This window comes from Scophthalmus maximus, chromosome 9, assembly GCF_022379125.1.
Source record: "Scophthalmus maximus strain ysfricsl-2021 chromosome 9, ASM2237912v1, whole genome shotgun sequence".
NCBI classification, from domain to species: domain Eukaryota; kingdom Metazoa; phylum Chordata; class Actinopteri; order Pleuronectiformes; family Scophthalmidae; genus Scophthalmus; species Scophthalmus maximus.
Window position 1 is genome coordinate 20,602,234 of NC_061523.1, and position 20,049 is coordinate 20,622,282.

The 20,049-nt window shown below is 46.2% G+C and overlaps 1 protein-coding gene across 1 annotated transcript in view; it reads right to left on the minus strand.

The window, feature by feature from the left end:
• Positions 1 to 419: 419 nt before the first annotated feature.
• pdgfc (platelet derived growth factor c) overlaps positions 420 to 20,049 on the minus strand; it is a 40,746-nt gene continuing 21,116 nt past the window's right edge. The window contains exons 2-6 of the mRNA XM_035649897.2: positions 15,000 to 15,192; positions 10,438 to 10,618; positions 2,481 to 2,688; positions 2,140 to 2,360; positions 420 to 1,610 (exon numbers count right to left, since the gene is read on the minus strand). Coding sequence (XP_035505790.2) covers positions 1,497 to 1,610; positions 2,140 to 2,360; positions 2,481 to 2,688; positions 10,438 to 10,618; positions 15,000 to 15,192 — 917 coding nt within the window. The 3' untranslated portion in view covers positions 420 to 1,496. The remainder of the gene's footprint in view (positions 1,611 to 2,139; positions 2,361 to 2,480; positions 2,689 to 10,437; positions 10,619 to 14,999; positions 15,193 to 20,049) is intronic.

A 20,049-nucleotide genomic window follows, 5' to 3' on the forward strand; every position in this document is an offset into this window, starting at 1 on the left:
TGCAAAAGTAAATAAACATTATTTAAATGTTCAAAGTTTGGAGAACGTTGTCATTGCATTCATTTCCTTTTTTCCTTCCTATTTGTCTTTTCGTAAAAAGGATTTGTAAACTGCATTTCGGAGAAACGCTGTGAGGAGAAAGTGACTGACTGTTGTGAAAATCCCCTGATTGGTGTTGAAGGAAAGCGCTGAGAGGAACATGTTGCACAGAGGAATATTTTGCGCCGGACAGGGTCTTGAGTCACATTCATATTCTGCTAATTGTGATGTAGAAAAACCGCGAGCGTCATCTCTTCCAGTGACACCTTCAGAGCTCCGGTCAATGCAGCCATCTGAAAAACACATAAGCTGTCGTTTGACACATTGTCACCTCCATCTTTTCGTTCTCTCCGCCGTTCATTACGCCCCAATGCCGCAACTCCTGCTAGAAACGGAAGACTTTATTGTTGATGTTCAGTAAAATGAAATACACAGACAGCTGTTGCAAAAGTAGGAGATAAATAACTTTGGCATACAGGAAGTGGAAAAAACCAAAACATCCATGACACAATGAAAATGTAAAATGAGTAACAATGAAAATGCTAATACTACTGCTGCACAGTGACGCGTGTCGCAAAAACAAGACATTATAGACACACACAAAAAAAAAAAAAAATCCCTTTCATCAAACAAATAAATATCTAATTCAAACAATTGGAAGCAGGCGCCGCTCGACACAAACAGAAACGGACTGTGGTATTGTTAAGATGGGCCGGGGGGAGGAGCCCTAATGAATCTCCTCCTTGAGAATCTTTGGTAGAAAAAGGCACAAAGGTACAGGAGAGAGAGGTAAATATTTACATGATGTGTGATAGAGTCTTTCTTTAGGGAGGCTGTGGCTGCAGATTTCAATCTGGGGAGAGCGCAGGGAGGTGATGGTAATAATAGAGAAGCGGAGGGAGCCAGGTGGCTGGAGTCAGCTCACGTACAGTACAGACATTTAAAAAGAGAAGCACTTGAACAAAAGAGAGCTCCCATTTTCCATGACACCATCAGCCCACGCTGGCTGAACGTTGAAGAAGGCCACGAGAAGACGACGACGACGACGACGACGACGACGACGAGGCAAAGAACGCCCCCCGACGCCCTTATCTCTGAGGAGCTGCGGAAAACAGTCTTCAGGGCACAAAGGTAATAGTCCAGATCTGCTCCAGTGAATTTTTTCTTCTTCGTCTCTCTAAAATGCACTCTATCGGTATTCCACAGCAGTCAAATCGATTCAGAAGTTTTTATTAGATTCCAGTCTGTCCTGCTCCATCCAATTTAGCGAAAAGGGACAATGGGATGAAGGGTAAAGATCTTGTTAGCTCCCCAGGCGGAAGTGGATGAGACCTCGGAGCCTTGCGACAGTGGCGGAGGTTCATTTTTTTTTTAAAACTTTTTTTCTTTTTTTTTCCTCTTTTTCTTTTCGAAACGTCCCGTGTGATTCCAGTGGCGGCTGTTACACGTGTCCGAGGTCAGTCCCAGTCGTCGTTACACACACAGGCGCACTCCTCGTGGTGCTCCAAGGGCACGTCAGTCATGGACTTCTGCAGGCCGCGTCCGCCGCTCCGGTGTTTCAGCAGGAGAACCTGCGGGGAAAAAAACAAGGGGCGGGGGGGCGGGGGGGCAATGGGAATCAATGTAGAGCAGGTTCAGTGACGAGGAAACGACACCAGCTACTATGGCTTTTTCCAATTTGGTTTTAATAAGGCCACCGACTTTGTCCCATCAGGCGCTCTGATTTCTGTCTTTTAAACCTCAGGTCACTGGCATTACATTTCATCCCGAGTATCTTCTCTTAAACTGAGGATGAAATCATTTTTAATACAGTAGTTTCAGACGGAGGGTTAAAAGTGTTGATTCTGACCCGATTGTGAAAAATAACTAACCGACGCAACAAACTGGAACACATTGGACGGCGATAGGTTACATCATGATGTAACTTGTGTGCAATTGGAAGTATTGGGTTGAAGGGAAGGGAAAGGCCACAGGATCGAATGATGAAACTCGTTCGAGAAAATCTTTTGTGTGTCGCCTCCACCAAGGAGCTAATGTTTCCCGGGTTTATCAGTTCGCGGGATTGCGCTACTCAACCGACCAGGAATGCTTTGGATTTACCTCGTGGTATTTCTTTGTGACCCTGGCGGGGACACACTGACAGTCGTAGCAGCGGTGCGAGCAGCAGGCGCAGTTTCCACCGCAGCGCTTCACCAGGAGGCAGCTTGGCCAGAAAATGGCATCTGTCCTCTTCAGCTCCTCGCGCAGGGACACGGAGAAGTTGCGCGGCGTGCAGCTGTACAGGCGGACGTCCTCTCTCAACAGATTGAGATCGGCCCCTCCTTTAAAGACACAGAGGAGACAGTCGGAATCGCCTCACGCCCCCAAGGAAGCTGCCTCCCTTTACCTTTACGTCCATTTTATTGAATATCGTAATGGTGTCCAAGTGAAAAATGTCATACCTCTGGCTTTCTTATTATGAATGAAGGATTTGCCCAGCACATGCCACGTGGGTTTGTACAACTCTTCCATGTCCAGCTGCCACCGCTCCGGCTCCAGGTACTTCATGACCTCCTCCACGGTGCTCAGCCCGGCCACGGCCTCCGACAGATCCTCGATACCCTGCAGGGATGGAGCGACGACGGCAGGAGCTTGTGGTCCCGATGCTCTCTGCGGGGGAGAGAGCCAGCGTGATGACGGAGAGAGACGAAACAGAGACGGTCATTCATACTACACAAGTAGGGATTGACCTGATGGACACTAATGTCTTATCTTTTCTCTGCCAGATGATTATAATGTGCTTTTCGTGCAAATCTCCTATTAGATAAATACAACTATCAACTAGAGTCCGACCCATATATATCAGTTGGCTGATATGTGCCCTTAAGTGTGCATTTATGTTTACATTTTAGGTAAATTTATGTTTATTTTCTTAATTCAAATTCAATTTTTTTGGTTGTATTTGTAATTTTTTTTTCAATTTATAGTTAAGATATTTTATGGTTAAACTCAAATATCAAGCCCCATTTACATTTCTGTCATAAAAGTTTGATGGTGTTTGAATGGAATACTTTGAATACTCAGGGGCATATATTTAGTCCGTTACAGGCATGAAATATATATATATATATATATATATATATATATATATATATATATACATTTGATTTTCCAAGATTTTCAGTAAACGCATGTTACTTCAGAAGAAAAAGGGAGGCCACATATGTACAATATAGTAACCCCATGTACGCTACATTTACTCATTATGTTAATAAGTCATCGGAACCATCCCTTTCACGAAGGCGACAGGATTAGGAAAAAACACAAGTTGCGTTAGAACCTGAAAACAATGACGCCATTTTTAAGGATTTGTGCCTGCGCTAAGCTTGTCTAATTAACTGTGAATTGGAAAATTACACAGAGGGGAACAAGTTTGTTGACAGTGGCACGATGTGTTTTATGTCTTAACTATGTGGAAAGAAAAGAAGGAAAACAACGACCCTGTAAAGAAGGAAAGTTTGACTCTGTGACTGCAATGGTTCAAGTTTATGTCATGATAAAAAAAGGAAAAAAAAAAAACAGGGTTTAAATTGGGTTCGGGCTCATTAAACCCCTACAGCGGTTTTGGATCTGAGTCGAGTTAAACAGAAACCACGAGGGCCCGGGAACCAGCAGGGGCCCAATTTGAGCTCTATGTGTTAGACCTGGTAATGTGTGACTATAAGAGCCCCTCAACATCACAGGCAGACTGGTATTTATTTTAAGAGCGCTCCCACAGTGTTCAGCGCGTTAAAACCCTCAATCTTGAATGAACTCTCTTTGTCACGATTCCGGGAGAAAATTAAAAAAAAAAACATTTTAATTGCGAGGCTGAGCTCCATCAAGGTTCATTCTTTATACTTCTATACCTGAGCTGATTTCAGGCACTGAAGCCGAGAGTCCATTTAAATTAACGTGCTTTTTTTTTTACCTGTCAAACGTGATCACTTTGCATAACAATGTCCCCCCCCCCCCCCCCCCCCCCCCCCCCCCCCCCCAGCTCCTACACAGGCTACAGTGGCGTTATTTGTTTCAAGCCCCCGAAACACCTCCGGGCTGCGGCGCGCGCTCACAAAAGATGATTGATACCTGGGGTGTTGGTCTTCCCGCGAGAGAAGGGGCTAATCTGTTAAACCTCTCAGTGCTGCGACGCGGCGTTTGTCCAACACGTCAGCTCCGCTGGTCGCCCTGATCTCCCGTGACTGACGGGTGGAAGGCGGCATTGTGACACGTACGAAAAGAAGAAGAAAGAGAAAGCAATGCAGCCCGGGGAACATTGAAAACATCGGCGGTTGGCAGCTGCGTCTCAACGCTGTTGGGGAGGCCGACACGTTTGAGAGGGAAAGAAAGAAAAGAAAAGATGATTCCAGGAATCTGTATCTTCCCTTTGGCGACTTACAGGGGAGAATTACGAGAGGAATCCCGTGAGGAATGGGGGTTTGGAGAGGGAAAGGTTTTCCTTTCACCAGAAGTCATGGTACTGACATAGCAAGGATTTGTGGTTAGATTCCTATTGACTAGTTATATTACTTATGCTTAAAATGTTAGTATTAATGGCACTGTCAAACCACTTCCAACCATATCACGTTGACATACAGCCACTTTTTAAACACTCCTCAGCAAATATAAAAGTACTTTTTTCTTTTACCGGTGATCAGATCAACAAGTATTTTTGCAATTTTTTCCGTCCTGAACAATACTCGTCACACGGGAGACGCCCCAAAGATTTACCGACGGCATAAAACCACGTGAAAAAATAAATTAAAAAAAATACTCAGGATCCAAGTCCCGTTGGCGTCGACCTCAAAACAAGCTGCCGGTGGTTTGACATGGCAACGCCACGGGCTTCCAGTGATAAATAACACAGCTGATGTGCCACAGCTTTCGACTCACTCCGAGGAGGAGGGCCGCCTTCGTAACCGCCGGAGCGCGTCTTTGGTCTATTTGGCGCCTACTGGGATAAGCGGAGGCAAATGGGAAAGAAATATTCACCGAGGAAGGCCTCGGTCATAACGCGCCGCATAGGAGCGCGCGCGGGCGAAATGGAACAGTCCGTTCCAAAGGCCGGTGCAACACCCCCCCCCAATTAGCGGCGCTTCTGCGAGCTCGGGCTTCATCTGACGCCGAGCAATTCCTTCAGAGACGCATCGAGACGGTGTACAAAATGAAGCTGTGAGCAGCAGATAAAAGATCCCATTTAAGAAATTCCGGAACAAAAGTTCCTTTTTAATGGACCGGTCAACTTAACGTGGCACGAATTTCATGCGGCGTGTGTGTGTGTGTGTGTGTGTGTGTGTGTGTGTGTGTGTGTGTCAAGATCGACACGTATATAAAATACGGTCGGGAACAGAGAGGGTTGCCCTCGCGAGGCTTTTTCGGAGCGAGCTGCATAAATGATTTGTTGGGAATCCGTACGATGACAGATTGATGACCCGCAGGAATTTTAAACAGTGAAAAGTGGAAAAGCTGTTTCCAATCACCATATAACACATCACGGGGGAGCAGATCAAGGCGGCAATGCAAGTGTCTTTGCTTGTTTCAGACCAACACAGTTGTCATTTTCCCACCCAGAGTGTTGGTCTTGTATGTCAAGTCCATACCTCGGTATTTGGCATACCTTATGTTTGTTTTATTAGAACCTATTGTCCTGCTCTTTTTGACTTTTTGCTTGAGTAAAGAGAGAATTCCCTTGGCGTGGGATCAATAAAGTTTGACCTAATCTTATCTTAAAAATGAGGTGTTGTCAGATGCATTGTTAGAGCCTTGCTATCTTGAGGCACTAGTGATACTGTTACTTACTAGACACTCATACGAGTGATAGCTCTTTTTTTTTTTTTTTTGCAGTTAGCCCCAATGCTTGTGCACAAAGGGAAACCCTCATAACAGCAGTCCACCAAGATGCAAGCGCACCAGGCTTTTTGAGGGAATGCCATTCTGATTGGTTTACTGCAGGTAAGGCCTAAATCACGCCCATGATTCATTATAAGCAGTTGTAGGCAGAGTAGAACCCTGCCATTTCTTTCAACCATTTAACAAGCAAAAGTGGATTCGGATGAATGTTGTATTTTGAGAGGGCACTCTCTTTTGAAACTGTAAAAGCCTAAAGGTGTGTGAGGTGTCTATCTTTTCCTCTTCGTGACCCGAGGCAGAATCAAAGTGTAATGTACCGCTTATCACTCTCGTGCCCTCCGACACCCCAGAGAAATAACCTTGTTTCCAAACGGTGATCACCTCATTGCCAACCCTCTTTGTTCTTTTATATATATATATATATATAAATAAAAAAAAACTTGCACAACCGCGTGATCTTATTTCTGGTACCTCAAATGACAGGTTGAGCTAACTGTGTTGAGATGACAATTCCGAAATAGCATCCTGGGAGAGCTCTGGAAAACAATATCTTCTCCCTTTCACATGAAGTCGCAAAACCACTTCCTCGCACAAGAAAGCCCCGAGTAAGCAACGAGGGCCGATGTGCGTGAAAAACAAGAAGAAGTGTTTTTTCACCATGCGCGCCGCACGCTGCAATTGAGGTTGGTATAATAACAGACCCTCGGTTTCATCATGCCGGCAGTGAGACTCCTGCACGGCTTTGCCGGTCATTAACGTTTGCTTTAACTAGAGTTCTAGTCCCCGCTTCCTCCGCGCCATCGCTAAGGTCTCTCCGCATCTGCTCACGTGGGAGAGTTTAGCTCGCGCTGTTACGCAGACCAACACAACGCAGGTGCGTTAGATCCCGTGAGCGTGGAACTCCCTTCAATCCTTTAAGACAAACGACGCCGATGGAGTGATCTCCATGCGGTCTAATTCCGGACCTCACAGAGACAACGGTGCATGTCTTGTTTGCTCCTTTAAACCCCACGACGCCCTCCCGCCCGCTCGACACCCCTCACGCTCTCCGCTCAACAGACTCCCTCTCTTCTGTGTTTTAACGACCTCCGTGCCTCGGCTCCCCCCCCCCCCCCCCAGGAAATCTCTTCCTGTGAATTACAGACCGGGTCTTTTATTTTTCTTTTTTTTTTTTTCACCCCCTCTTCCATTCCACGGAAGTGGTGGGGAGGAATTATTGCTTGTTTAAATATAAAACTCAAGTGCCTGGCCCCTGCGTGGCACGAGGTCTCGGTAGCTGCCGGTTGACCGCAGAGGAAACAGAGCGCTGCTGTTCCAGCGCTGCTCCTCCTCTGCCGGGGGAAGGTTCAAAGGGAAGCCGGGCTGAATGTGCAGAGGCCAAAGCTTCCCTTCCCACCCCCGCCCCATGGTTTCCACACCCTCTAGATTGGGCATTTCAAACACAAACTCGGCCCCTTGTTCCATCAAACGGTTGGAGGTCGATATGCTAACAGCACACGGAAATACTCTCATTTCTGGGGTAAACAAACTGAGTGGCGTTTAAAATGACCTAACTTCAGTCCAGAGAAATGAATGTATCTCAAAAACTTTCGTGAGGCAGAAAAACGGCCTCATCACGAAGCATTTTTAGATTGTCCACTTTTCTTGACCGTTTACTTACAGGTGATCGAGTTATTTCATCCAGGGAGGGGACACTTGTCTTTGACCTCATGACCTATTCCAACACGAACCGTTGCATGATTATTAAAGTAATAATCCAATATGTTCTCATAGAGAGAATTGTTTAATAGTTGTTGGGTATAGTTAGGAAATACGAAATAAGTGTAATTGTATTTTTTTTTTTATGTTTCTGTGACCAGATTGTTCCTACATTAGTTGATTGATTTAATTCAGGCATATTTTGACTCTGGCTTATTATGATATATAAAAAAAATCTTTTTTGTTATTGTTATTATTTCCTAGTCTCATTTCATAACTCTTCTTCTTCTATGTACATTCGATACACAAAAAAGGAAAGATTAATTGCGTGTCTGCCAGTAGTGAAACTCAGGTATTGTATCAATACTAATATCAAAAAAAGCTCAAACAGTAACCGACCCTGGTGATCGACATGATCAAATATGCAAAATGTCTACAGAACAATATGCAGGAGTGTACAGCGTGTAGATTCTCAGTGTGTTGATATATCCCTGTTAAGACCGTGAAGGTTTTTCGCCGTTTCACTGAAGCCTTTGTCGGTCGGTGACGTTGTTTGGGGTTTTTAAGGGGCGTAGAAAGACGGCATTAATGATGAATAAGAGAACAAAATAAAAAGCCACAGAGGCAGAGAGAGAAGAAAAGAACTGTTGCGAGGAGAATACAAATCACTCTCAGTGACCTCAGTTGCGTATTTTGTGCTTGTCAGATTTCACAGCGCTGCAGGCCATTAGGGATTAATGAGCAGTAGAGCTGTTTACTTAAAGCAAGTGAACAGAGCTAAAACATGACAGGTTAAAACATGGCAGTTGTCTCCTCGGTTTATCTCTGGGCTCTTGTCGGCGAGGGGGCGCGGGGACGGAGGGATTCTGTGTGTCTGTGTGTGTGTGTGTGTGTCTGTGTGTGTCTGTGTGTGTGTGTGTGTGTGTGTGTGTGTGTGTTTGTGGTCTGGACTGGACTGAAAAAAAAAATGAAGGAGATTGTGAACGAGAGTAGCTTTCCGGGAGAAGGAGATCAAAAAATGACATACGCATGCGAAGAAGTCTTTATTTTTCAGATATTTGAACTTTACAGTGGTTCTGTGGAAGCGTTTGTTGGAAGCTGAACTCTGGCGGCAAAATATAATGACTCAGATTTTCTGGGTGGAGCCAAAGAACGGTAGCTATCCTAACTGCTAAGGAAGTGTCAAGCTAGCATTGGGGCTAGGGGTGGGGTCGTATTGTCCTTCCCATCTGCTGTTTCCTTGACCTCAGTGGAAAACGCCACGAGGTCAAGGAAAGGTGTAAACGGAGGACCTGGGAAGAGCATAAAAGATAAGTATAGTGAAAGTCCAGGCGGATGTTATTGACGTGCCAAACGCAGCGTCTCCATCAGCATGTTTCAGTGTGTTTTACCACCGTGTGACATCAGACGTAGATGGTTCATAATGTAACAGTCACTGACATGATGACGTGCCTCTCTTCTGGGTCACATTCATACTCTTCTACTTCTTCTTCTACAACTCGCCGCGGTAGCTTTGAGTCAGAACAGCTGATTTGCGGAGGGGCACGGCACCGGCCTGAGTTGGCGCGACCACGTTTACCCGGTGGTCCCCTCTGCAACAGTGGGAATCCGTCTTACGCTACTTCTACTTCTCCTCCAAACTCCGTTAGATGACATCGCTGACCACCATCTCCATAATGTAACACATTGACTATGCATGAGTAACTCATACAACCCCACTTCAAAATCACCGAACTGTCCCTTTAAGGCTGATGCCGTGCAAACACTCTCGAGTTTTATTGGATAAAAAAAAATCGGCCAAAAGTTTAAAAGGTGAAATTGAAACTAGCGATTATAGTCTTTTTTACTGGCCAAGGGGAGAAATAACAGGAAACAGCTGAAAGAAAGACGGATTACGTCATGTTGTTTGATATGAAGTTCAGCGGTAAGCAAAAAAGTCAAATCTCTGTGTAGTGGAGTATCGTAAAAAAAAAAAGAAAAGAATCCCGTGAAAGGAAAATGAAACAGACGGAGAGCAGCCCGACAGTTCGCCACACAAAAGGCACTTTTATCTCTTAATTCCCACTTTCATTTCAGGGGGGGGGGGGGTCAGAGGACCTCATCGTGGACGTGAAACCGCTTATTTCCTCCATTTCAGTATCAAGCGACACCGCCGGTGACACGGAGACACCTCGTCTGTCCGACTCGTCCGACGCGAGCCCAAGAGGGCATGTGGCTTTTTATGGCACCGTAATGGAGAAGGAACACAACGGTTATTTTGAAGTGGAAACCATACGAGTCCCGGGAAATGTGAAAAATTACAGGCCTTGAAACCGTACACATAGAATCTGTCATCTGAAACGCGCGGACGCAGCACATAAGGCAATGTGTTTTTTGATATGTTTGTTGTGTCGCTCACTGTTCCAAGGTCCCTTCTCTATTTTCATTCCTGAAGGAAAACCCAGGTACTGCCGAGTTACGGTCTCCCTTCACGGTGACAACTCGGGACGTATAATCATACGCTCCGCACGTTGCAGAGATCATGCAGATGTGGTTTGTCTGTGTCGAGAGTTGTCCTCGCTTTTTGTGCATCTCCACAACTAAAACAAATGACAGTGCGCGTGCCAATGTCCCAGAGGCGCTCAGACGTACCCCAAAGATGATTAGTACCTCGAATGGATGGTTCAACAAGAACATCATTTTAACTGTGCCTGCGCGGAGAGGCCACTGCCCGCTCCCCGAGGTTGGAGACCGAAGCGGCGAAATGCTACGACACTCACGACTACTCTCGGCGCACACCTCTCCCTTCTTCTTTTTTGATCTCAAATTCCTGAGCGTTGACAGTGTACTTACCACCGGCAGGAGGGAGTAGCGGATGCAGAATCCCGGCTCGGAGGGAAAGTACTCGTCGGAGACGAAGCGGATCCTGATCTGAGCGCCCTCGGCAGTCTGGCAGGTCGGCACCGACTGCGACCCGCACCAACGGCCCAGGATCGTCTTCTCGGTCAGCTCCTCTATCTCCACAAAGTCGTACCTGGCGGAGTTCAGACATCGAGAAAAAAGCGCAGGGAGAGATCATTTGTGGGGGGGGGGGGGGGGGGGGGGGGGGGTTTGTCGCTGGTTATCAAGCCCCGTCGCGAGACCGTCCTCGCGTCATGACGTTGCGCGCGCAGACGTCCGGCCGCCACAGACTGCTCGGGAGCTTTTGTGTGCCTGACAGTTGTTGCTCTTTTCAATTACGTCTTTGCTTGTTAAGTCTGTTCGCCACGGTGCTGTCTCCTCAGCTCTGCCGTGCTCTACCGACAGAGATGTTGAACGCACAAAAGAAGCTGCCCAGGGAAATAAATGTTTACCCCTCATTAAAAAAAATGTCAGCAGCCTCGAGTCTCGCAGCACTGACATACGAGACGTGTCTATTATTCACTGCCTGAATTAAACGAGGACAAATCTCAGGTTGGCTGGCAGCGCGGCGTAAGCAGCTGTTCTTACTGTTTGGCGGCTGGCGTTCGCTGGCGCTACATGTTGTCATTGCAAAAATTGTCGTAATAAATTAAACATTAAAACGCCTGCGATACCACCGTGGGGAGAGCTGTGCGTCTCCCTTTCTTGGGCTCCGCAAACAAAGTCTCGGTTCGTCCGACACGCTCGTTTTGCAAATCATTAAACTTTCACGGACGTGTGCTACAGTACGCCGGTGTGGACAAATTTGGGGTTTTTTGTGCAATTTTGTTTCATTCCATCATGTTCAGATTTGTATTCCCATCGTCGCCGTCAACAGCTCCTCTTCAGTAGCGACAGAAATAATCCATGTAATCACTGAAAGTGGCAGAAGTGGCTGAACACCAAAAATATAGATCTGAAGAAATCCCATGCATATTTTTAAATAACACATTAGTTTCAAAGTGATTGATTGAACAGTTTTCAGTTATTTTGGGTGAATAAACTATGAATAAAAGCACCATATTGCTTGTTGTGTGGATCAAACTTAGCAAAACCTGCAATTACTGTACACGACAGTCTCCCTCGCTCTCTCTCCCTCCGCCGGCCGCCCTGCCAACCCATAATACCAGTAAACATTATGAGGTGCAGAAGCACATGGCCGCGCTCCAGACTTCTTTGGTGTGCCAAGGCTAACATTGACCAACCTCAGCACTTAAGACACGCAGTTCAGGAGTTCAGCCTTTATTATTTATACCTGTATGTGTGTGTGTGTGTGTGTGTGTGTGTGTGTGTGTGTGTGTGTAAGCGGTGGCTGCGCCGCATTCAATACAGCCTGTGTTTCACTGACTCTTCCCCAGTCTGGGATTAATCACTTTGCCATTTGCGTCAACAGGCACGCCAACCTCTCATTCAGCGCTGCCAATTCGGATATTTGGATTTCGGGGGGACATTGTTTACATTTTGCACGGGCTTGACAGATTCAGTTCAAGCTGGTTCCAATGAAACAACACCGAGGGACATGAGCGAGACTAAAAATGGATTTTCTCTGATGTAAAATAAACTGAAGGGGAGGGGCAATGGGGGGGGGGGGTTGATTTATTGACTCCGCCGCCTTTGATTTGGAAGGTTATACAGGAAGTGTAATCTGCCCAAACAAAACTTATTGGGGAAAGGTAAATCTCAAACTGAAATGAAGAACTGTTGGGACCACTGCGCGTCCAGCAAAAAACATCCATTCGTATAAAATCCAAAGTAGACCGGCGTGAAACGATTCTGGCAAAGGATAAAATATCAGTTTAGCTTCTCGCTGCTCCTCGGACGGGGGGGGGTCGGTGAAGGGAGAGAAACTTCTCTTCCTCTCCGAGCAGCTCCAGCGCTCTGACAGATGGCTCATCAATAATGCAGGACGCCCTGATCATTACACACGGCCGTGTGCTCAGAAACACCGTGTCGAACAGCGGTTTTACCCGAATTTACAAGTGCACTGACATACATACCAAACTGCATGTTTGCAGTCAGAGCGAAACCGGATTGGAAATCTTATACATACGACACAACCGGTAAGGATCCTCGTGCTGCACACTGCAAAGAAAAACTGTGCTTAATATTCACAAAAGCCCCCTCCCACGTCGTTTTCTCCCGCGCACATTGTTAATAGATAGAATATCTACCATGGAGATGACGCGGATAAGGAACACAAAACCCTGTTTTTGGTTTACCCCTCACTCCTTTCAGACAAGAAGACCGAGAGCGCCAGTGCCGTTTTCTGAGAACAGCGCCGGTCTTTGAGGCCGTCAAGCACGACTCTGCTGCCATGCCAACAGCGGCAAAGGCCAATCCCCTCTCCGACATGCCTCTCCTCCAGTGGATTTGGTAAGAATGCTTTTCATCGCGCCACAGACAAACGGAATAAAAGATGAGCATCTCGACTACACAGCCGCCCTCTCATCTTTGCAAAGACTTCCCCGCTCCGGGGCCGAGGCGCTTTTTTCTCCCACCGTTGTTGTTGTTGTTGTTGTTGTTGTTGCGTTTTTATCGCCAGCCACTGCTGCGATTCACTGGACGGGAGAATACAGCCTTGTTAACTGGCATCCCATTTGTGCAGCGGGGGCGTTTCAACGGCGTTGTGTCATGACTGTCTTTGGCTGTAACACCACTGGAACGAAGGGAATTCTGCGATTAAACTTTAAAACGGACATGAAATATGGAGTGGATATGCAGACGAGGCCAAGGTCTCCCATGCATGTGAGTGAGCGTGTACGTGGGATGGGGAGGAAAAAGTGTGTAGACGAACTCCTGAGTGTGTGTGTGTGTGTGTGTGTGTGTGTGTGTCTGTTCCTGCTTGTGACTGCATGCGGCTCTCATTTGTCCGCTAACGCTGCCAAGAGTGTGGATCTCGAGATCTGATCAAAACCCACCGGGCCTCCGTGGGGGGAGGGGGCGTGACGAGGAGAATGAAATATGCGAGTGCCGGCGCGGTAGACCCCGCAATGACTCGAAAAAAAAAGGATGTTGTAATTGTCTCTCGCTCTTCTCCCCCCCCCCCCGAGGACGCCGACTAGAGCAGTCTTGTGAAGGCAGGACGGCACAAAAGTTGTCAGTCTGCACCCTGCCCCGCTGTGGAACTTTCCCTCATGGGGTTTTTTTTTGACAGCAAAAGTAACCTCATTCGTCAATGGGAACCTGGCCCACCTCGGAGTCGTTGCTCGGGGGCTCGAATTCCCTGCGCTCACATACTGATCTTCAAGTTTTACAGGGGGAAAAAAAACACCCAATAAAAGACATGATATGGAAAGCATAATGTGGAACAGAGGCATGGATCTCGGTGCGGCAGCACATCACAGCACTCGGGTCGGCTGAATCGGCCACAGCTCATCTCCGACGGACCAGAATCAGCGTCGGCATCTCAAACAGTTCACCGATCAGTGTAATTAAATGCACCGGAGCCGACACCGGAACAGAGGCCCACGGCCGCATACTCCTCTCAATTTCTACGCTAAGTGAACTCCTTACAAAAGAAACATCCATCCGGTGCTGCCACGTCCCATCATGTAAAGCTCTAGTAGAAAACTGCCGCTGTTATTCACCTTTCCCTCCATTAGGGGGCTCTCCAGGAAGGACTGTGGAGGTCACCCTCCCCCCAGCTCTTCTCCAACCTTCCCCTGATTGGGGCCCTCCATGCTAACCAGTCAGATGTGATATACTGACAGCAGAGCACTGACAATAATGTAAACCGATTGCGGCGCTCGGAAATTCCCATTGAAATTGAATGGGAACAGAGGCAAGGCCCAGGCGGTGATTGAAAGCGAGCTCCTTAGTAAAGTAGAGGATGTACGTATATATGTGTGTGTTTGTGTTTATGTGCCGCCAGTCAGAGAGGGGCTGATATAGATATCGACTACATCGCGTAAAATAGATGCCGGCCTCAACGACATCATCGTGGCGTCTTGGGTAAAACAAATCACTGCGCTGCTTCTGCTGCTGCTGCGGCCGGGTTTTCAATATTCACGAGCTGCCGCGGCACACCAAAGGCAATTACACAAATGGCCACGCTCTGACTCTAAATCTTTAAAGACGGACTGCAACACAGGCCGGACGCGGCTTTACCTCAGACGGACACGTACAGTATCCGGCCTGCCAACTGGGGGAAGGCCTGATCTAATTGAGAGCTGGTCTAGCGAAGCAAAGGGAAACTTCTTCTAACTGCTGGAGGAGGTTGTCGATCATTCATTAGGTGTAATAAAGGGACAGCTACCTTTTAGCATCCTTCAATATTGAAATGAGTAAAGCTTTTGTGCATGCTAACCCTTTTGGCGCAAATCGCATTGATCTAGAAAACCAGCGCTATTGGTGGATGAGAACATCTTACAAAATAATGTCTTATATCAATAAAGTTATTCATTTCAACACTCAGAGATATAAAATGTTGTCCAACCAAAAAACTGTCCCCCTACATGGTATTTACTTGCACTTACTTGCATATGCCATCTTCAGGGTCCTCCAGACCAAACCGCTCGTCAAAGGTGAGCTGGATCCACATGTTGCTCGGTGCCACTAGTCTCCAGGTCAACACAGTATTCCTGGGATACTGACGCGGGAAGTCTGGGCTCTGGACCATCCCCTCCCCGGACACTGTTATGATCTTCTCCTGATGGGAATCTTGCACTCCTAACACGCAGGGAACAAAAAAAACAACCACAAAAAATTAAGCACGTTTTTAAAACGATTTGGTCAAATATGTTAAAGCAATAAGTGCTTTTTTTTGTTGTTGCCGTATGTAGGCCTTATACGGTCTTGAGTTTAACCCTGATGGGTTTCACCAAGCTCCTCTCATGGTGCCATGAAGGCGCACTGGGACCAGCGACTGCAGGGTTTTAATCACAGTGATGTAGCTTGTCAGTCGGCCCCTCGGGGCCCCATCGGGGCCCCATCGGGCGCCGTCACCCTCAGGAGAGAAAAAATTGCCAGGCCGCTTCCACCTGAGCTTCACGTTCATTGCAAATGACAACACGCTGAAAGTCCTTCTGATTACACGACAGTTTCAATACAACGGTGGATCAAGTGTGAGTAAGTGAGAAGACAGATTTACCATTTCCATGTTTAAAGCAATACGAGTCCATATGTAACATATAGAACTACCAAGATATGTAGCGTATCGAATTAAATATTAAAAATGTTGTATTGTTGTAGTTACACGCATGTCTGTAGGATGATTAAACGGTGCAGAGTGAAGTAGCCTTCAGAGGCTAACGGTTGAGGCGACAAATATTTGCCCACTCCTTTTCATATGATTATGTATGAAAATTCATATAGCACTCGATCAACACTCCCATAGAGTTTGTTTCGCTTTACAAAAATTGTCAGCACAACAATATACTAATATCAACACTGGCTCAATACATTGTTACTAGTTTCAACATGCTGATGTTGACAATTCTCTCTCAAAGATTACTACATGTATTCGGTCCTCAGCCTGCTCTCAATTTTTGTGCGAGCTGTATTTAAACCACTGATGAACATTCAGGTATATTCATAAACCGATCCAATACGTCCAGCCGTCAGAGGAGCCTGCAGCAGGGGTTTTTAAATGCTCAGGAGAGGAAGTGTGCTGCATCAAACGTACGAGTATCCATTTCCTCTGGTGCAACTTGCATCGACATATTTGCCTTTGAGACACATTTCGAGCTTGATTACTCTTTATTTTGTCAGACGTTTGATTGGGGGGGGGGAATTCTCACAGTGGTGTGAATCATTCTGAGGTTATTTGCCTGCAATAGAAACAAAAACACAGCGAGGTTGAGGTTGTGCCATGTGCTCACCCTGCGTAATGTCAAATAACAAGTTCCGTAAGAACTCAGGACGGTTCCAAGGACAACAAATCCGTGCAAAGACAGGTCACGGAATAGTCGAACCTCGGCTGGGTCCGTTGTTTTTTCCCCGCTTGCAGCTCAAACTCTAAATTTAAAGTCAGACGGTTCAGTCATGTTCTCGCATTGCATCAGAGATCCGGTTCGTCTTAGCATCAAAAGAGTGATTGCGAAAAATGTGTCTTATTTTTTTTTCATATTTTGAAACAGTTATGGACGCGGGGGATGAGGACCAACCCGTGTTTTTGGTGAAACAGTATGAAGACACTAAAGCCACATTTTTTGAAAAGGGGGAATAAAAAAAAACAACTCTTTGCATTTAGAATATGATTCTGTCTTTAGCGCCGTGCACAGACCTTCGACATGTGGAGAAATCCCAAGCTTCCTGTGCCTGGCTATGATTACCACCCTGCCACAGGACAATCACTGCTCGGGGGAAGGGTTTGAATGAGGCACCTTTCTTAAACTTTCAAAGGAGTCGATCATTGTCTATTCAGCCTTTTTTTCACGTTCGCTCTTCAGAGTGCAACGATAATTTTACAGCATACAGCAATTGTATTAAAACCAGTCAACTTGCCAACGGGAATGCACCCAACTCTTCCCCCGATTCGACAAATAAACAGCCATTTTCGTCGAGACTGTAACCTGATGTCATCCGGACTCTCTGCCCTGGCATCCTGACTGACGCTTTCTATCAATAGAGTGAATAGATGATACACCAGTGACACTTAATGGGAAAAAAAAACCCTTCAGTTTTGCAGATTCACTTTGATGTTCTGATTTGTATTTGGTAGAGGGCCAGGTGGGAAGAGGCTGGATGACAGCGTGCCAGATGCAGAGCAAAAAACGACGCCCGGGCATGACTTCTTCTCAATGAACAGCCTCTTTCATAACTGTGTGAAGCGTTTGACCCCGAGTGCAAGCTGTCATACGCCGAGCAAAGGCCACTTTCTCCTGGCAGATCGTCCCTTTTTTTTTTGCAAAATCATATATGCTCTCCTTGATGGATAGAAAATACACTTTGGATTTGAAAAATAAATACTTTTTTGAGCAATATTTTCTGGTTCAGGATTCAAACTCTCTCAGGGGGGTTCATAACTGCATCATACGATTTAAGTAGATCCACCAAACTTTTTGATCCTGGAATCAATATTTCTTTGATTTTATTGTAAAAAATAAAAAGAAGCTGAAGCTGATTGCAAGTAGCTGCGACACGCTAAAGGTTTGATTGACTGTCTTTATATCCATCTGCTGGCTCAGGAGGAAAACAAGCCGATAGCTCTCAGGCTATTAAAGCTCGGCCCTCCATCACAATGACGTGTTTTTAATTACATCCCCATTAGTGTGGGCTCTAACATACGGGCTCGCAAAGTTCATATTGAATAATGTCATTCAATACATGAGTCAATATGTACTGTATTGCATGTGTGATAGTGGGTGTGCGTATGGTATTAATATAATCTATTTGCGCGGCGTCTGCTTTTCAGAGTGCTCCCTGTGCATCATTCTTTGGGAGAATCTGTTGAATACTGACTGAAATGCCTTTTTTATTATGACTGTAATCAAGGGGGAGCATCTGAATGGAAAATCTGAGCTTGATGTTGCAGATAAAGGAGGAAAAAGAAGAAGAAGAAGAAGAAGAAAAAAACTGGAATTCTGAAACCTGAATTAAAGCATTAGGCCCCCGATGAAAAGGTAGTCCAGAGATATGCATGCATGAAAGCATCCCCCCCCCCTAAAAGAAGTCTGCAAATATCCTGCTAAATCCTCGCACACTTAACACGAGTCATTTCAGTAGGTGGGGGGAACAATGTGTTTTGCATTCCTCTTTTGTTCAGGTCTTTGTGCGCGAGGCTCAAGAACGAGCTGCATCCAAGTGATTCTTCTCCGGGATCTTTTGTTCACTTGCACCAAGGCAGAAAACTCCTCAAGAGCCAGCTCCTTCAGCTGAAAACCAATATTGGATTAAAGAAAAAACAGCAAGATCAAAACAAAACAGCCCTCCCCGCCTGAAGCTTTTCTTTATCATTTCTAATAAACAGCACCGTCTTTTCATGCTCGTCTCTTTTCAACCTTTCCCGGTCGACATCCTCGCTCTCGGATTCACCCTGCCCTGGATATACTGTAACACACACACACACACACACACACACACACAGAGACAGACACACACGCACACACACACATCACCAGCCGGATTCAGGGCGTAACTCTGACTTGAAAATGACCTCACTCTCGGGGGTTAACCAATGTCACCTAATGATCAGAGAAGCGGTCCCCCTAGAGTGAATTACCTCAAACATGACTTTTCCTTGACCTACTTTTTTTTCCCGTCTTTCTTCCCTCCGTGAGGAAAGCGGAGCCGACTATTAAGGGAGGAAGTGACTCTGAATAAATAGGAGCCTATACAGTGCAGCCATTGTGCTTTGTTCACACATTAGTCGGTGAACCATTCATGCTGTTAAACATTAACCTCTCCCCTGCCGAGGCAAAACTGGAGCGCGCACGCAGAGGACTGTGGACTTGTGCACGCCATTACGTTAGTGTACATAGAGCTAACTGTATTAATACTACAGCTACTGCTGGGGAGGACAGCCACAAAAAAATTATAACAGTAATAAAAGAGAGAGAAGATTGCACAACGAACACACACACACACACACACACACACACACACACACACACACACTTTGCATTAATAAATATTAAGATGCCCTCAAGCAGAGATTAACTAATGAGACCGGCCCCCTTTTCGTCCAGACGGCTGCATGTTTCTCATTTCGAAAGCAACGGGAGGAATGAGAACTATTCTTCCCTGGCTTCTGTTAGGGCTCACCAAATTCATCTTTCTTCACATGATATCATTACGGTAACTCGCCACATGTGTCTCAGCTTTGGAGTTTATCTGGTGGTCATATACCGCCTGATGCGGCCGACGTACCTTTGGCTTTCTCCCCGAAAAGAGCGGGGGAGCATTCAGGCCACAGCAATTAAAAATGCCCCCGTGCAATCGGTTCTGACTAAAAGTTAAAAAAAATAAATATATATATATATATATATAAATTTCCATATGGTATCAAACTGGTATGGATTACTCTTCCATATGGTTGCAGTTGCTCAGTGAGTCGGCCCCCGACGATTATTTTCACACATTGTGGGCTGAAGATCGTCCCGGTCCAACACAAGCGTGTTCTCCCGGCAGCTACCCGCATGCATCACGGCTAACCGCTCACGACAGCTATTTCCTGTCCCGTAATCGACAGCCGGGTCACCGTGACACTCAATCCAAATTGTTTTTAATTTTCGGCCGCGTTACCTGCTGGTCAAAATGAATGTGAACCCCCCCCGCGAGCCACGGAGTTGAAGCAGCTTTTGGCCAGGTGATGAAACCGTACCTAACAAAGAACTCCCTTTTTTTTTTTTTCAGCGCATGCGTTTCGGGTTTTGATGCAATCACCCCCCACATCTGCTGCTTATTAAGACAGTGCAGTGGCTACTACAGGTGCAGTAAATTCCCAAGCCTGCTTAGGATATTTATTGCTTTGGGGTTTTTACAGTCGGTCGGGCAAAAAAAAAAAAAAGGAGCGCTGAAATACGCCATGGGAATCTTTCATACCATTAAAAAAATAGAATTTGCCTGCGTGGGACCCTTCTGCGG